The 19,475-nt window shown below is 49.4% G+C and overlaps 1 protein-coding gene across 1 annotated transcript in view; it reads left to right on the top strand.

The window, feature by feature from the left end:
• Positions 1-7,016: 7,016 nt before the first annotated feature.
• egln2 (egl-9 family hypoxia-inducible factor 2) overlaps positions 7,017-19,475 on the top strand; it is a 70,183-nt gene continuing 57,724 nt past the window's right edge. Inside the window, exons 1-2 of the mRNA XM_084322802.1 lie at positions 7,017-7,231; positions 8,140-10,147. Coding sequence (XP_084178928.1) covers positions 8,717-10,147 — 1,431 coding nt within the window. The 5' untranslated portion in view covers positions 7,017-7,231; positions 8,140-8,716. The remainder of the gene's footprint in view (positions 7,232-8,139; positions 10,148-19,475) is intronic.

The raw sequence follows: 19,475 nt of genomic DNA, 5'->3' as shown, positions 1-19,475 counted from the left end.
TTTCTCCAGCCAGGAGGTTGTTTCTCCAGCCAGGAGGTTGTTTCTCCAGCCAGGAGGTTGTTTCTCCAGGAGGTTGTTTCTCCAGCCAGGAGGTTGTTTCTCCAGCCAGGAGGTTGTTTCTCCAGCCAGGAGGTTGTTTCTCCAGGAGGTTGTTTCTCCAGCCAGGAGGTTGTTTCTCCAGCCAGGAGGTTGTTTCTCCAGGAGGTTGTTTCTCCAGGAGGTTGTTTCTCCAGCCAGGGGGTTGTTTCTCCAGGAGGTTGTTTCTCCAGCCAGGAGGTTGTTTCTCCAGGAGGTTGTTTCTCCAGCCAGGAGGTTGTTTCTCCAGCCAGGAGGTTGTTTCTCCAGCCAGGAGGTTGTTGTTTCTCCAGCCAGGAGGTTGTTTCTCCAGGGGGTTGTTTCTCCAGCCAGGAGGTTGTTTCTCCAGCCAGGAGGTTGTTGTTTCTCCAGCCAGGAGGTTGTTTCTCCAGCCAGGAGGTTGTTTCTCCAGCCAGGAGGTTGTTGTTTCTCCAGCCAGGAGGTTGTTTCTCCAGCCAGGAGGTTGTTTCTCCAGCCAGGTTGTTGTTTCTCCAGCCAGGAGGTTGTTTCTCCAGCCAGGAGGTTGTTTCTCCAGCCAGGAGGTTGTTTCTCCAGCCCGGCAGGAAGCCACTCTGGTCCAGGGGTTCTCTACTCCAGCCTGCGGGGGGGGGGGGACTCTGCTCGAGGTCATCGCTACAGCCCAGCAGATCGCCACTCCGGCCCCTGTAGCCCAGGAGGTTGTGCTGCCCCAGCTTTCGGCATTTGTTTACATTCACTTTGTCGCCAAGTTTGATACAATGTGAGGTATGGAGGCAGATGCAGAAGTGTTCGTTCACTTCAATGTTAATAAAGCTTAGCTATAAAAATGCCACTTCAACTTCAACTATACGGAAGGGAATTAATCATAATTTAAATGCATTCATGCATTCATGGAAATAAAGATGGCAGTGAGGTGAATAAACTCTAAAGATGGCAGTGAGGTGAATAAACTCTAAAGATGGCAGTGAGGTGAATAAACTCTAAAGATGGCGGTGAGGTGAATAAACTCTAAAGATGGCAGTGAGGTGAATAAACTCTAAAGATGGCAGTGAGGTGAATAAACTCTAAAGATGGCAGTGAGGTGAATAAACTCTAAAGATGGCAGTGAGGTGAATAAACTCTAAAGATGGCAGTGAGGTGAATAAACTCTAAAGATGGCGGTGAGGTGAATAAACTCTAAAGATGGCGGTGAGGTGAATAAACTCTAAAGATGGCGGTGAGGTGAATAAACTCTAAAGATGGCGGTGAGGTGAATAAACTCTAAAGATGGCGGTGAGGTGAATAAACTCTAAAGATGGCAGCGAGGTGAATAAACTCTAAAGATGGCAGTGAGGTGAATAAACTCTAAAGATGGCGGTGAGGTGAATAAACTCTAAAGATGGCGGTGAGGTGAATAAACTCTAAAGATGGCGGTGAGGTGAATAAACTCTAAAGATGGCGGTGAGGTGAATAAACTCTAAAGATGGCGGTGAGGTGAATAAACTCTAAAGATGGCAGCGAGGTGAATAAACTCTAAAGATGGCAGTGAGGTGAATAAACTCTAAAGATGGCGGTGAATAAACACTAAAGATGGCGGTGAGGTGAATAAACTCTAAAGATGGCGGTGAGGTGAATAAACACTAAAGATGCCGGTGAGGTGAATAAACTCTAAAGATAGCGGTGAGGTGAATAAACTAAAGATGGCAGTGAGGTGAATAAACTCTAAAGATGGCGGTGAGGTGAATAAACTAAAGATGGCAGTGAGGTGAATAAACAGTAAAGATGGCGGTGAGGTGAATAAACACTAAAGGTGGCGGTGAGGTGAATAAACTCTAAAGATGGCAGTGAGGTGAATAAACTAAAGATGGCAGTGAGGTGAATAAACTCTAAAGATGGCGGTGAGGTGAATAAACTCTAAAGATAGCGGTGAGGTGAATAAACTCTAAAGATGGCAGTGAGGTGAATAAACACTAAAGATGGCAGTGAGGTGAATAAACTCTAAAGATGGCAGTGAGGTGAATAAACTCTAAAGATGGCAGTGAGGTGAATAAACTCTAAAGATGGCGGTGAGGTGAATAAACACTAAAGATGGCAGTGAGGTGAATAAGGCCTAAAGATACATTTTTTTTCTTGTGCTGTTGTCTTAAACTTTCTGTTTATACTATGTTTTTAACTATGTTCTATTTTAATTTTATTTTTATTCTGTATTTTATTTTTTATTAATAATTATTTTATGTAGCACTTTGGGATCCTAGTGAACGAAAAGTGCAATACAAATACAATTTATTATTATTAAAGATGGCAGTGAGGTGAATAAACCCTTGGAGGGCGTGGAATTATGCGCATATTTCTGCTCCACTCGTTGTATAATGATCTATCTGTATATGATTGGCCGGCTGGTAGGTAGACTGGTCTTCAGGAGCCAGTGGCTGTCGGATCATCCATAGTACCAGCAGCTTTGAAGTTCTGCAAACACATACAACCAGAGATAAATTAAAGTTTCAAGTTTTGTTTTATTTGTCACATATAAGGTACAACAAGTACATTACAGTGAAATGCTTGGTTCTGTATGAGCCCCCTGAGAGTGTGCTTCATACAGTAAAAAAAAGCAAAGCTAAAAGAATAAAAACCAAACACTATACAAAATATACAATATAAAAAGTAAAGTACAAACTAAAGTACAAAATGAAGTACAAATGCAAAAAAAAATGCAGAAATGCTTTTAGTAATAAATAGATACAATATGGTGTAGTGTCAAAAAGTGTTTAAAGGGTCTAAAGTGAATGTTAAGTGTCGAGTGTTCATATTCATATCCATCGTTATTATTATGACCATAGTGTATGTATTTAACTGTGTTGGACGCGGTGGGCTCTGTATGCTCACTATAGTGCAAGCGTCCCTCCATATGGCTGCAGTCCTGTCATATCTCACCCCAGGCCCGGGAGGGTGGGGGGGGGGGGGGGGGGGGCATGGGAGCGCGGTGTGCCTATGGTGTGTCAAAACACCTCCCGTCTCTAATCCCCCATAGTGGGGCGCTAATCCAGCACCCTAACCCCTATGCAGACAGGACTAGTAGTATGGCCCCGCGAGAGGAGGTCTGGATGTGTTCGCATCGTAATAATAAGCGATTTTCACGATACCGGTCGCCCGGCCCGGCAGTGAGTGACTGTGGTCGGCAGAATGTTCTACAAGGGTTGAAATTATAGCAGGTCAGAGATTAGATTACTTTTTACTTTACTTTTTTTTACTTTCTACCGTACTATAATTTTTATTGCCTGTATTTATGTCTTTCTACTATTACCCTGCCCATGCCTGTACCTCCCCTCCCCCCCTCCCCCATGCCTGAATTTCCCCCAAGAGGATCAATAAAGGAATATCTTATCTTATCTTAGACTAACATGCACTTATATATATTTTTTTATTTTTATTCTTAGGCTTATTTTTATTCTTATTCGTGACTTTTTGTTTTTGTCTACCTAAATGTTTACTGTTTACTGTGAGCGATTTGTAGTGCCAAATTTCCCTCTGGATGAATAAAGTATTTCTATTCTATTCTATTCTATTCTATTCTATTCTATTCTATTCTATTCTATTCTACTCTACTCTACTCTACTTAAAGGTTCATCTGTTGGCCTATAAGAGAAGACTACTAATATGTGTAAAGGAGCTGATGAATTTGTATACTACAGTATGTACTGATGAATGTTCTCTGATGTTTGCAGGGTGCCTGCCGTTGCCCGTGATATCATGATCATTATTTGGGTCTGATTCTTACAAACAGGTATAATCTGACCAGTGTCAGTGTTGTAGACGAGTCACTAAATCTCAAGTCCGAGTCGAGTCTCGAGTCCCCAGTGTTTGAGTCCGAGTCCAAGTCCGAGTCACCAAAGAAAAGCCAGAGTCGAGTCCCCATTACCCGAGTCCGAGTCCGAGTCATCAAGGTTGAGTCCACTCCACTCTGGCAGTCAAAGAGCTGACGTACAAATAAAAAAAAGTCTACATTAAACATAAATGACACAGCGGTCACCGTTTCAATGGGGAGTTTATTTACTTTGTGACACAATAGCCAAACAAATGCACTACTACTAGCCATCAATACCTTATGCCAAATGATTAGGGCCTATTACAAAAAAAGATAACTGTATATTTGATCAATGAACAAGTCTGAGTCCTCGTCTGCACCTTCCAAGTCCGAATGCAGTCAATGTTCGAGTCCATGTCCAAGTTATCAGTGCTCAAGTCCAAGTCCGAGTCATCAGTGCTCAAGTCCAAGTCGAGTCAAAATCATTCCAGGACTCGGACTCGAGTACTACAAGACGGTAGGGCTGACCCCTATTAGTCGATTAGTCGACTAATCGGTCGAAAGGAGCCGTAGTCGACTAGCCAACCTCTTAGTCGAATACAAAAAGAAAAGATTTATAATATTATTATTTTTTCTTTTTTTTTATCATTCTTTCCAAAAAAAAAGAGGCCTAGAAGCGTGGCTAACGCTAATGGCGCGCATACCAGAGGCCAACTGCCTACGAAAACCGGCACAGAGGCACTGAAAGAGGATTTTACCCATCTATCCTTCCGCTCCTCATTAGGACGAGTGTGGGGCTAGGACCCTCCCAGCTTTGGTGGTCGTGAGGGGACCTCAGGGGGTACATGTATCAGGGCTACGCGCATTGCTTTCCGGCCATTAGTCCAATAGGCGAAGCAAGACGCGGGGCCAGTATGAAATATAATGTAGGTTATCCTATAACCCTAGTTATATGATTACTGGCAAAGCGTCTTGCTTTACGGCCCTGAGGACCCCTGGCAGTTTTTCTTTTTTTAAAACTTCATTTTTTAGCGTTTATCGCTTTTTTGGTCAAGCATGACCGACAGATGTAGGGTGAAACGGGAGAGAGAGCAGGGGAAGACATTCGGCAAATGACGGCGAGTCAACCAGATCCGTGACGCAGCACGGTATTCCGCGACGCAGCACGGTACATGGTGTGCTACTGGAGCACCCTCCCCTGGCTGTTTTTCACGTGGAATTCAGACTCGGAAGGGTGAGAATGGCCACTTCACCGGGTTATATACTACCGGAAGTGGTGGGCGTGACTAGGTAGATATAAGGTGCATGAAAGGTTTTTTCAACGTGCGCCATAGGCACAAGCATAGTCCAATAGGCGAAGCTAGAGAGTAGGGGCGGTTCTTCAGTACTGTATCTGTATGTCAGGTATGTCTTAAATGTCACGATTAGATTAGATTAGATGATTAGATTAGATTCTTATATCTGTCTACTTGTGTCTGTCATGTACAGTATGTCATATGTTATGATGAATTGAAAATGGGGGACCCTGATGTAAACAAGACGAAAGCCTTTCTCTGGTCTGCAACCCCTTAACAATTGTGTGTATTGAGCTGTACTCAGGGGTGCAGTGGTCATGCCACGTGGTACCACGCCGTCCCAGCACTTTTCTGAGCAGAAGTACGCGCGCACACAAAAATGCATTCACAACTTTCACTCGACTCGTCGTCCGTGCGCCAACCGGTACTCAGTCACCTATCACCTATAGTCTTTGCATAACAATAGCATAACAATAGCATAACAAAGAACGAGAAGTGCACAACCAAAATACAAGCCCTGTACCAATTGGTGGGGGTTTGCTTGAGCTGTGGAACTTCTCTGTGTGACAAATAGTCCCGACTTGTCAGAATGCAGGTAGGTGAATTCCAATGGGTGAAGGCAATCACAGAGACAGAGAGTGTTTACTCTTGAACAGGTTCGACTTTAATAGTAAGAACACAGAGTAAATTCTAAGAGAGAACAAGTGCTAAAAGCACAAGTGGAAAATAAGGTAAATGGGAGCTTATTGGAGGTCCAGAGTAGAACCGTCCGCGTTATCCCCGAACGCAATTAGTGAAAACCTGACAATGGACAAGCAGAAGAGAGGTATGTTACATAGACACCAAATACCAACATTCCACACACACCCCCGTGACAGCCAATCAGGAACCACCCCTAAGTGACAGCACTAATTGACAGGGAAATGACAGGTGACAAGCCCAGTGACATATGCCAGGAATGTGAGTGGTCACCGACCGAGGTCGGTGTCCAGAACGTAACACCGACTGGAAGGATGAGACGTTTCTTAAGTTGTGCTTCAGAAGGAAACTGTCCTTCTGTAAACTGTATGTTACATTGTTAATTTAGTTTGTATTTACTTTTCTAGTTTAAGTTCATTCAATTAAAGAAATTGTAACTACAATATTGTATCTACAATTACATTTAAAACAATGTTTGTTTTTCAACCATATCTGTTGACAATATAATTTCTTTATATATTGAAGGCTGCTACCTTTTTCAGCTTCCCTATTTCAAGGCAATATTTACAAAAACTAAACTAAAACTAGTAATTTCCTATACAAACATGTTTCCTATACTATTTATGCATAATAATCATCTGTTCTGTGCGCACGCAAGGGAACATGTATGCGAATGTAACGGGTGTAAAACTCACTCCCCAGAGGCATCCAAACTGAGCGCTTAGAAGGGAATTCCTTTCTTGGCGCAGCAGTTTGTGATGTCGCCCGCAGTGCGGACGCCTGGGGTTCGACTCCCACTCAAGGCATGGTCAAATTCGTGGCAGGGGCGAGTTGCCTCTGTTACACGCAGGAGCGCGTGGCGTCATTTAAACAGAATACAGGCACTTCTGATATTACGACTGCACCCCTGGCTGTACTGTACTGTACCCATTCTGCAATGTGTTCATTCAATCAATCAATCAATCAATCAATTCAATCAATCTGCAGGAATCCCCTGTTGAAGCAAGACTATTTTCCAGTAATCATATAACTAGGGTTATATAGCATAACCTACGGCTGGCTGGGAGGAGGGAGGGAGGGAGGGAGGGAGGAGGGGAGGAGAGAGAGGGGGGGGAGGGGAGGAGGGAGGGGGGGGAGTCATCAGCGGAGAGGCAGGGCTGCAGAACGGGTCGGACTTTGGGGGGATATTGAGGGGGAGCCTCGCGTCGCTCCAGGACCAGGGCTTCTCTCTCTCTCCTGCTCGGAAATAATATCGTCGGTAATTGATTCTCTGACGGCGTTGTTCGATATTTATTGATCATGGGACCGACATGATAGGGTGCCAGGCATTCCCGGAAGTAACACGCGCGTACTCCCAACCAGTCACGTACGCGTCCGTTGCTCTGCAAGTCTACTACCCGAGGTGAGCTGCAGCGCGCCTATAATAATGTAGTATTATTATTATTATATTATGATGAATCCACCGCACACTGCATTAGTTGATTTTTATTCTAATCTTTGCGTTTATAAATACAAAGGTTAATTCAAGCTTTCGTTGAAGAGATGGCCTTATATAGACTATTGTCATAATATTGGCTGGTGCGACAGTTTGATTATTAAATTGTTAATACCTATATAGTGAAGATGAAGTCCAATTTTGTGTATTTCTGAGCAGTGGTGTTATTACCTCTTTAACAGGCTTATTATGTTTTAAACGGTTTTATTGTGTTTTTAGACTATAGGTTATTATATGATTCCTCTATTTCAGTGTGTAGCCATCTCTGGAATCAAAAAGTGAGACGTATACTCTCTTAATTTATAGGCTATACGTGCAACCTTACACCCCGCTATTTCGGATTAAAGTTGATTTACAACGCTGTAACTGTTATTTTCATAAATAAACTATGAAGGGAGTCGATTATTTACACCAATATTAATAGATTGAATGACACCATTGACAGTTCGGTGAGACCGCTGTGTCGCCTAAAGTGTTTTATCTGTTACCGGCCTATACAGACGTTCTTACAAAACGACCGTAGACCTACTTTTAAGTGTATATTGTATATTTTGTATAGTGTTTGGTCTTTATTATTTTACTTTTTTTTACTGTATGAACTGAAGCACAATCTCAGGAGTCAGGAGGCTCATACAGAACCAAGCGTTTCACTGTCTGTAACATACATGTACCTTTTATATGTGACAAATAAAACACAACTTGAACTTGGAAGTGTTTAAAAATATGTAAACATATATGTCAGTCAACGTGACGACATTTCCACTGTAAGTAACCGCGCTGATCTAACGCGCTGTGTGATTTCATCTCTTCTGCAGGATTGAAAACAAACAAACAAACAAACGCTTAATTACGCGATCAATAAGAAAGACGCTACATCTTATTAACCCAGGAGCATGAATGGAAGAGAAACCCGCGGAAGAAAATGAAACTTTCCTCCGACGTCCTGACGCAGCTGCTCTGGAGAGAGAGAGAGAGAGCGAGCCACGGTGCCGCTGCGCCCTGATGCGCCCCGATGGCTCGGCTAGAAACATGAAGCAGCAGCGCGGAGGAGGAGGAGGAGGACGTGAGCTACTGTACGTGCGCATCCAGCAGCACGCGCCGAGGAGATGATGATGATGCCATGGAGGAGGAGAGCTTGGTGCTGCCGCTGCGTACGACGGACCTTTTATTATTAATTTAAACCCAAGCTCTTCCTCTCACCTGCGGCTGCACCGCGGACTCGTCACCGGTCTCTCAGCCCCGCAGCAGCAGCAGCAGCAGCAGTCCGTCCGGTTGCACCCTTCTTCTTCTTCTTCTTCTTCTTCTTCTTCTTCTTCTTCTTCTTCTTCTTCTTCTTCTTCTTCTTCTTCTTCTTCTTCTTCTTCTTCTTCTTCTTCTTATCACCCCGCGAGAATGGGACTGAACGGCCACGGCACGTCGGCGCCCCCCCACCACGCCGGGAGGAGCCGGGCCACGGCCGCCGAGTTCCTAGCGGGTCTGGCGCCCCCCCCTGGGATCACGGTCCTCAAGAGCCTGCGGTCGACGAAAAGCGGAGGACTGCCTCTCTACAACAACGGCGGCATGGTGGTGTCGCCCTCCGCCACCATCGAGGGGAGCCACAGCGGGGTCGCCGCCGGCGCTCAAACCCCGGACGGTTACCCTCCTCCTCGAATCAAGGGGGTGGTGGTGCTGGTGCAGCAGCAGCTGGCGGAGGTACCGAACGACCCCGTGTTGGGGGGGGGGTCGGACCCCCTGTCCGGCAGCAGCAGAGCCTGTAGCCCGGGGGGGGGGGAGAGCGGAGACGACAGAGCGGCTCAGGGGAAAGAAGGCTCTCCGCTGGCGAAGAGAGCCGGTGGTGGAGACCTGAGGACCAGACAGGCGCACCACCACCACCACCACCAGCAGCAGCAGAAGAAGAAGAAGCGAAGGAACGGAGAGAACGGCAGGGACGTGGTGGCAGCGGGGTCGGGGTCGGTGACTTCGAACGTTTTCGTGGCGTTAATACCGGGGGGGCGGCCGGGAGGAGGAGGAGGAGGAGGTCCCACCACCACCACCGCCGCGGGGGGGGGGCCGGTATACAGTCCAGGCGAGTTGGCGTCGGCGACGCTCGTGGCTCTGAAACGCAGGCGGTTGTTGTCGTCGTCGTCGGAACCCACGACGGGACCCTGCGGAGCGGCGGCCCAGGTGGTCGCCGGCGGTATCCCTGGCAACCAAACGGACCACATCGACAATAATAATCACATCCACCGGCCCTCGTCGTCCCCTCCCCCCCCCGCCGCTACCCGCGCTAAGCTCCCCTACGATGAACTCAACGGACACCACAGGGTGGCGCCACTGCTGGGCCCGCCGCCGCCCGCCACGCCGGGCCAGAACTCCTCCTCCTCCGGCCCCCCCGAGGAGGAGGCTAACGGCGTCCCGGCGGCGCTACCGCTAACGCCGGCCGGTAACAACGCTGACGGTGACACCGACGCCTGGTCGGCGGAGCGCGTGGCGCGGCTGTACATCGTGCCGTGCATGAGGTACTACGGCATCTGCGTGAAGGACGGCTTCCTGGGCGCGCGGCTGGGCCAGCGGGTCCTGGGCGAGGTGGAGGCGCTGGACCGCGACGGCAGGTTCCACGGCGGCCAGCTGGTCAGGAGAAGCTGCCAGAAGGAGGAGAAGGAGAAGGACGTGGTGGTGCCGTCGTCGTCGCGCGACATCCGGGGCGACCAGATCGCCTGGGTGGAGGGCCGGGAGGCCGGGTGCGAGGGCATCGGCGCGCTGCTGGCCCACGTCGACGAGGCCGTCATGCACAGCGCCGCCAGTGGACAGCTGGGGGACTGCGTCATCAACGGGCGCACTAAGGTGAGAATGGTTATGGGGGCGGGGGGGGGGGGGGGGGCAGTCTGGTGACATCATCACGATGAGCCGCTTCGGTCAGAGACGGCGAGAGAGAAGCCGCTTATGCCGTGTCTGCTCTGTTCCCTCCTCTTCTACGACCACACACACACACACACACACACGCGCGCGCGGACACACACACACACACATACACACACACACACACACACACACACACACACACACACACACACACATACAGACACACACACACACACACACACACAGACACACACATACAGACACACACACACACACACACACGCACACACAGACACATGCACACACACACACACGCACACACAGACACACAGACACAAGCACACACACACACACACAGACACACGCACACACACACACAGACAAAAACATACAGACACACGCACAAACACACACACACAATACACACACACACACACACACACACACACACACATCTCCTTAGCAAATGATCTCAACTCCTTCTATGCGAGGTTTGAGGCTGTGAATAACAACACCAGCCTACAAACCACGGCAATGGGGGGGGGGGGGTCTGCTGATGGAGACTCAGTGTTCAGGGTAACAGAGCATGAGGTGAGACGGATCTTTAAAAAAGTGGATATCAGGAAGGCAGCAGGACCGGACGGCATCCCCGGCCGCGTCCTAAAAGTCTGTGCCGACCAACTGGCCCCGGTATTCACTGACATCTTCAACCTGTCCTTGGAACAGGCCGTCATCCCCACCTGTCTGAAGAAGTCCACCATCATCCCTGTACCCAAAAAATCTACGCCCGCTTGCCTCAACGACTACCGCCCTGTAGCCCTCACCTCCATAGCCATGAAGTGCTTTGAGAAGCTAGTGAAGGGCTACATCTGTTCCTCCCTCCCCATCAACCTGGACCCTCTGCAATTTGCATATCGCCCCAACAGGTCCACGGAGGACGCCATAGCCCATGTGCTGCACACAGCAGCATCACATCTGGACAAGAGGAAGGGGAACTATGTGAGAATGCTGTTCATCGACTACAGCTCAGCATTCAATACCATAGTCCCCTCCAAACTCATAGCCAAGCTCAGGGACCTGGGCTTGAACTATGACCTGTGCCAGTGGGTCCTGGACTTCCTGACGGGCAGACCCCAGGTGGTAAGAGCCGGCAACTGCACCTCCTCATCCATCACGCTCAACATAGGGGCCCCCCAGGGCTGTGTTCTGAGCCCCCTCCTCTACTCCCTGTACACACATGACTGCGTAGCACAGCGGAACAACAACACCATCATCAAATTTGCTGATGACACAGTAGTGGTGGGCCTGATCTCTGCCAACGACGAAAGGGCCTACCTGGAAGAGGTAGAGAACCTGTCACAGTGGTGTCAGGAGAACTGCCTCTCCCTGAACGTCAGCAAAACAAAAGAGATGATTGTGGACTTCAGGAGGTCGGGGGTCAAGGACTACAGCCCCCTCAGCATCGACGGGGCACCAGTTGAGAGAGTGAACAGTTTCAAGTACCTCGGAGCCCACATATCCGAGGACTTGACATGGACCACACACATTGACAGTGTTGTGAAGAAGGCACGACAACGCCTCTACTTCCTCAGGCGCCTAAGGAAGTTCCAAGTCAGTCAGAAGATCCTTAGGAACTTCTACTCATGTACAATAGAGAGCATCCTGACCGGCAACATCACCTCCTGGTTTGGGAATAGCACTGCACAAGACCGTAGCAGACTACAAAGAGTGACACGTTCAGCCGAACGCACAATTAGAGGGGGGCTTCCCACCCTCCAGAACATTTACAACAAGCGGTGCAAGGGGAAGGCTAAGAGAATTATTAAGGACTCGAGCCACCCGAACAACTGCCTCTTTGAACTGCTGCCGTCAGGCAAGCGATACCGGAGTCTTATGGCGAGCACAGAAAGACTCAGAAGGAGCTTCTATCCCCAGGCCATCAGGCTGCTAAACGAACAATAATCGCTAAACGAACAATAATCACTATGCAACAACCATCAAATGCACACAGCACACACACCCACACGCACACACACACTCACTCAAACAAACAACACACTGCAGCACCCACTCTCCACACTTTAGATCACACAAACACACTTACACTTTATATTTATTGATAAAGGATTTGCACTACAACTCGTACACCTACTGTGAATTGTACCTAAACTGCACCTTGTCCATTTATGCCTTGCACTATATAGTATTGTATATTAGTACACTGCACAGTATTGTATATTGTATGGTAACTACGTCTACGAACATTGTACATATGTCTAAACTGAACACTGTGACCTCTTTTTTTTTCTTCTAATTTTTACTATGTTTTTATTTCATACTTATCTTGTCATGCACAGTCTCTGGAGCGCAACAGTAAGAAGCATTTTGTACAAAAGTATTCTGTACTTCTGTATGACAACTATTAAAGAAACTTGAAACTTGAAACACACACACACACACACACACACACACACATACAGATACACGAAACAGAGAAGACAAAAAGGATGGGGCTAGGATAGGTACTGTAGACATAGTTTTCACTCACAATAATTCAACTCACCCTCCTGTATCGTACAGTACGTGAACTGGAGGGAGGATGCTGCCAACCTGAGCCCGAGTCACTGATCCTGGACCTGTGCCCGGGGCTCTAGGCCTGCCTATATAGACTGCTTCTATACAATGCTTCTATTCAAAACGTGCCAGAGAAGTCCTGCCCAGAACTAGAGTTGTTCCGATACCGATACCAGTATCGGAAATGCCGCCCATCCCTATACACAGTGCATTTACTCATTTATTAATGCCAATACTGAACGACTGCACAATTGGCTCTTGACAAGTGTAAACTATGGATTAGTCGGTCGCAGTCAACGTCAGACCCTTTAGCGGCTGCCTGGCGGATCCTATGGTCCCGGGTTCAAATCTCTTGGTTACACAACTTTTTATTAAATTTATTTATCCACTCTGGTTGGATGGGGTATTGTACTTGTGCTGTATAATGACAATACATTTGAATCGGAATCTCATTTTGAGATCGCTACCTGTTGAGTGGATCAGCATGGTGCAATGCCGAACCTTTGAAGCTGTTTTGCACACAGCACATTTTTGCCACTGTCGTGTTCATACGGTTGTGTTTACCTCCGCCTGAGTAACGCCCCCCCCCCCGTTGATGACGGAGGACGGTGGAACCTTGGTTCTGCTTAAATAGGTGTAAACGCGGGCTGGTTCGCTAGAGAGCACCAAGGTTCAGAGGCTCCAGAACGGAGCCAGAGCTTGAACCCGGAGCCCTGCCGGTGTGAAAGAGTCCTCAGTGTACCCCTAGACTACACTGCTGTATATAATAGCCCACTAACGGTTCATTTGGATATAACTAAACTAAGGCTGTCAAAGTTAACGCGTTATTAACTTCACTCAGGTGACCATGTCATAATTACTGACTTCACTCAGGTGTATTATTGATACTATGTTTGTTTCTGACTCAATCTTTTGAAAATGTTTCTAAATTTTGAATTTGATGCAAATTTTGCAAACAAATGCAAAAAGTACAGTAATAATAATAATAATAATAATAATAATAATAATAATAATAATAATAATAATAATAATAATAATAATAATAATAATAATAATAATAATAATAATAATAATAATAATAATAATTAACTGTATTTGTATAGCACCTTTCATACAGAAACTGCAGCTCAAAGTGCTTCACAACAGAAAAATGAGCACATAAAGTGCAGGATCTAGGAGGTGGTTTAATGATACCATACTTATCAATACAGTCAGGGAATTGTACCCCTCAGTTACAATTGGTCCTTCGAGCCGGAGGGTAATTAGTGTAATATTAATATAGTGGTATTAATATTGAAATGGCCTATGATGAACACTCCACGAAACGGTCCTCCTAAAGTAGAACGCCCGCAGCGTAGACGACAGCCACCTCAGTACTTAGAGGATTACGCTGCCAGTATACTACCTAGCCTTCTACAAACGGTAAACGCGGTAAAAGTAGAAAGTAAAATTATGTCCGACCCTATTAACCAGGATACCCCGACCACAGAGGCCCTAGTGGGTTCTAATGTAACTGACCAAGCTCACGGTGGGGACCAGGAGGGAACTGACACGACTTTACCCCCCGCCAAGACCGAAGAAGTAGTCCCCCAAGAGCTCCGGGAGGAAGACAACCCTTCAGAGATGGAACTCTGCACGGAACAAGATGAGGAGAGCGCCGAGGAGATAGAACTCCAGGACTCCCCGCAGGGGAACGCATCCCCGACCGGTACTGCCAGGAGCGGATCACCTCAACAAGCGTCTTCCCCCAGCGAGGCAGAGAGGATGCTGTCACAGGCGTTCCTCGCCACCCTGGCAGCCTCTACCGAACGCGATCGACTTCAGGGTGAACGCGATCGACTTCAGGGTGAACACGATCGACTCCAAACACAGCAACGGAGCGAAGAAGAGCACATACGTCTGGAGCTGAGACGCCTTCAGACGGAAGAGAATATGGCAAGAGACCGGGCCGACACCCAGCGTGCCGCTGCCGGTGCCCAAAGAGAAGCAGATCTCACCAAGCGCGAAGCCGAGCGCGACAGACTACAAGCGCAGCTAATGGAGCAGCTGATCACCAGGGCAACACCCCCTCCCTCCACAAGGGGTTCCAGGGCCTCGTCAAGACACGGGTCAAGGGCACCCTCCCCTAACCGATTAAGCGACCCTGAGCCCGACCGCCAGAGAGAGCCCACACCCCCCTCCGAACTCTTTCCCCGACCGGTCCAAGTGAGACCCAGCTACAAGGAAGGAACAGCGGACACCGCGGAGAGGCTAAATAGACGACTACAGGATCTAGAAGACCTGGCAGAGGAAGAAGAGGGAGAAGAGGAGAGTCAAGCCCTACAGCAGCACATTACTCCACAGGACCAGGAGGTCCAGTACAGCCCAGGCTATACCCCCGCGGCTCTGCGCTACAGACCCCCGACTCGATTCACGGGTGAGCATGACGCACGACCAGTCCCGAGGAATAGCACCTGGACCAGCGGGCCATGGTACCCTGCCAGTACCAGCCCACCGAGAGGCGTAAGAGGAGACTCGCCCAGGAGGCCTCTCTTCCAACGCTCACCGATGTGCCAGCCATCCACGGCGTCATACATTGGCACACCGACGTTTCCAGACTTCACCCATGAGAACCGAGCACAGTACACGGAGCTACGGATGTGCTTAGAGACAATGATGGTGGATGTAGCTGATGAACGCCACAAGTATGCGATCCTATTGAAGCACCTGAAAGTGCCCAGAGCGCACAACATAGCGCTGGCCTATGCCACCTCTACTACCCCATACACCGCGGCTCTAGCAGCACTAGACCAAAGATATGGACGTATATGGGATTACGTAATACAAGAGATAAGGCATATTGACCGCCTACCCCCAGCAACAGACAATCGCTCACTAGACGACCTGTCTATCAAAGTACAATCCCTGGTAGGGATGCTGGGGGCGCAACGAGAAAAGGGTATGCACGAACTATACGCAAACTCGAACGTCGAGAGGATTTTAGAGAAGCTGCCGCCCGCCCGACAGGAGCGCTTCAGGCGGCAAAGAGACCACCGTGATCCTAACGGTCCCGAGCCATCCCTCCTAGACCTAGCCGACTTCCTGGCGAGAGAAGTCAGCAGCCTACGGCTGGATACGTTCGTGCGGAGCACACCAAGCTCCAGAGAGGGACCTAGGAGAGTAAACGATGGCCGAAGATCGGTGACTGTCATGCACCAATCAGAATCAGTACCGAGCAGCAAGAACCACAGTACCCCCTCGATAAAAGAGAAGTGGAAGATGGTGTGCCCGTACTGCGAGAAGGAACACTGGTTGTCACAATGTGACCAGTTCAAGAAGATGACCGCTGAAGAAGTGAGTCACTGGATAAAGTCCAACAGGCGCTGTTACCGATGTGCGCGCAGTCACATGGCAGCCGAGTGCCGCCTCAAGAAGAGGTGTAGTCGGTGTGACGGAGCCCACCTAGATGTCCTACACGACAGTAACAAAAGAAAGCCTGCACCATCCAGCAGCACAAAGGCAAGTGTTATGTACATTGACCCCGCTAGCAGCAGCGGCGCCCAGGTGCTCTTAAAGGTGGTCCGTGTAACACTGAGTTACCAAGATAAGGTCATGGACACTTACGCCGTCCTTGATGACGGGTCAGAGAAGACCCTTCTCCTCGCGTCCGCTGCGGCCCAGCTGGGGCTGCGGGGGAGCGAGAACCAGATGACGATTCGGACAATAAGAAGAGATCTAAAGACGATAAAGGGCGAGAATGTCTCCTTCACTATCGCAGCAAGCGGGCAGCCCGAGAGACGGTATAGGATTACTAATGCTTTCACCAGCCAAGAAATAGGACTCTCGCAGTACACCTACCCCATCGCCAAGCTGATGGATAAATATGTGCACCTGCGTCAACTCCCTATCCCGCTCATAGACGGTGCCACCCCGACCCTGCTGATAGGCTCCGACCATGCAGACCTCATAGTCCCGATAGACCGGGTCCATACAGGACCCAGAGGTTGTCCTGCAGCAGTCGAGACCCGCCTAGGATGGACATTACAAGGCCCCCTCGCCAAGTCTCTTAACCGAACAGCAGCCACTAGCTGCCTCCACTCCAGAGCGACAGAAGGAGACACCACACTCCTGCAGCATGTCGAGAGGCTATGGACACTAGAGACAATGCCCTTTAAGAACGAAAAGAAAGACATTCGTTCTAAGGAAGATATCTACGCTACAGCCCTCCTCGAGCACGGGACAAAGAGAGTCAACGTCAACGGAGTGATGAGATACGCAACTCCACTCCTGAGGCGAGAGGGAATGCCCACCTTTCACGCCACAAAAGAGGCGACGGAGCGATATCTATTGAACACAGAGCGGCGCCTAGCCAAAGACCCCGCTCAAGAAGCTGTGTACCGCGCTGAGATTAACAAACTAATCACAGCGGGACACATAAAGAAAATTGACATTAAAGAGGCCGATCAGACGACCGAATCATGGTACGTGCCGCACCACAAGGTCCACCACAACGGCAAGGATCGCATTGTGTTTAACTGCAGCTACCAGATCGGATCACAAAATCTGAATAAAGAACTCTTGGCCGGCCCAACACTCGGCCCCTCCCTACTAGGCGTGCTACTACGCTTCCGCCAGGACAAGGTGGCTATCAGCGGCGACATCAAAGGGATGTTCCTGCAGGTGAGACTAGTGGAGGAGGACAAGCCCCTGCTGCGGTTCCTATGGAGAGAGAGGATCGGAGATGAGCACCCAGCCATCTATCAATGGGAAGTCCTCCCTTTCGGAACCACATGCAGCCCATGCTGTGCTACGTTTGCACTACAAAAACACGTCGCAGAGGACCCAGCAGCAGATGAAGAGGTCCAACAAAGTGTGACAAATAGCTTCTACGTGGACAACTGTTTACAAAGCGGCTCGACGCCAGAAGAAGCCGAGGCTCTCCTACTCAAGCTCCGCGCCTCCCTGATCAAAGGCGGCTTTGATCTCAGGCAGTGGGCCAGCAGCGACCCGCAAGTACTGCGCAGCCTCTCCCCCGAGGACAAGGCAGCGAGCAGCGACACCTGGATGGCGACCATCCCAGGAGAAGCCCAAGAAATGACACTAGGACTAGCCCGGCGCTTCAAAACAGACTCGCTCCATTATAGACACAAACCCCTGACCAAGGAGCAGGGAAGGTCGACGGCAATACCGACCACCAGACGGAGTGTATACCGAACACTCGCCAGACAATATGACCCGTTGGGATGTATTCTACCTTACACCACCAGGGCAAAGATGATTGTAAGAGCGCTATGGGACAAGGACCAGGGCTGGGACGATCCCATACCCGAACACCTTGCATCCACATGGAGAGAGTGGGAGACGGAACTCCGCTCACTCCCAGGTGTTAATATACGCCGCAGCTACTTCCCACCCACAGTGAGGCCAGAGACATGCAAGATCGACCTGCACGTATTCAGCGACGCCTCCGAAGTAGCCTATGGTTCAGTGGCCTACTTGCGTGCCCGAGAGGAGGGAGGAGAAATACATACTGCTTTCATCCTGGCTCGCTCAAGAATAGCCCCACGAAAGCAACAATCTATCCCGCGTCTAGAGCTCTGCGCAGCCCTAGCAGGAGCGCAGCTCGCCACGTTAATCCAACGTGAACTCACCATCCCGGTGCAAAGAACAATCTTGTGGTCAGACTCCACGACAGTACTCACATGGATCCGGTCTGATTCGTGCAGATACAAGGTCTTCGTGGGAGTCAGAGTCACCGAGATTCAAGAGTTAACAGAAGTAGCGAGCTGGAGGTATGTGGACACCAAACACAACCCAGCTGACGTCATCACCCGGGGAATGTCCCTCGATGACCTCACCCGTCACAACCTCTACAGTGACGGGCCAGAGTTCCTCAAGCTCCCGGAAGAAGAGTGGCCTACACCCACCCCACGGGAGGCGAGTAAAGAGGAGGCCGAAAACAAGAAACCTATGTTCTGTGGATTGAACACACTTGTCTCCACAGACCCCGACATAGACGATTGCCTCACCCTACAGAGTGCGCAGCTAAAGACATTTCTGTGGCACCACCCAGAGGTTCAGCCCACAACTGACATTTCAGCAGCTGACTACGAAGAAGCAGAACTTCTTCTACTACAACGAGCCCAGAGAGACTCGTTCCCCGATGAGCTAGCCTGTCTACAGGGAGCAAAGCCCGTCCCATCAGACAGCAGACTGCTCCACCTAGCCCCCGAGAACGACGCCCATAATCTCATCAGAGTGGGTGGGCCGACACAAGGTCACAGAGCTGATCATAAAGAAATACGACGAGGATGTGCACCACGCAGGGGCAGAGAGAGTCTTCGCGGAGATCAGACGTCGTCATTGGATACTGCAAGGGAGAGAAGCAGTGCGGCGCTTCCAGCGAACCTGTCTAGACTGTCGTAAGTGGCGAGCCCAGCCCAGTATACCCCGGATGGCTGACCTACCTCCCTGTCGCCTCCGACTCGGCGACAAGCCTTTTCACTCCACCGGCATGGACTGTTTCGGCCCGCTGTATATAAAGAGAGGAAGAGGAACCGAGAAGCGGTGGGGTATTGTATTCAAATGCATGACCACCAGAGCGATACATATCGAACTCCTTCCAACCATGAGCACAGACTCATTCCTTATGGCCTTCCGAAGATTCACATCACGGAAAGGAAAACCGTCTACATTATTGTCTGATCACGGGACAAACTTCAAAGGCGGAGAAAGAGAGCTGAGAGAGAGCTTCCAA

This window comes from Notolepis coatsorum (assembly GCF_963971535.1).
Source record: "Notolepis coatsorum genome assembly, chromosome: 1".
NCBI classification, from domain to species: Eukaryota; Metazoa; Chordata; class Actinopteri; order Aulopiformes; family Paralepididae; genus Notolepis; species Notolepis coatsorum.
The sequence above is the reverse complement of the archived record's forward strand: the minus strand, read 5'-3'. Positions and strand labels throughout refer to the sequence as shown.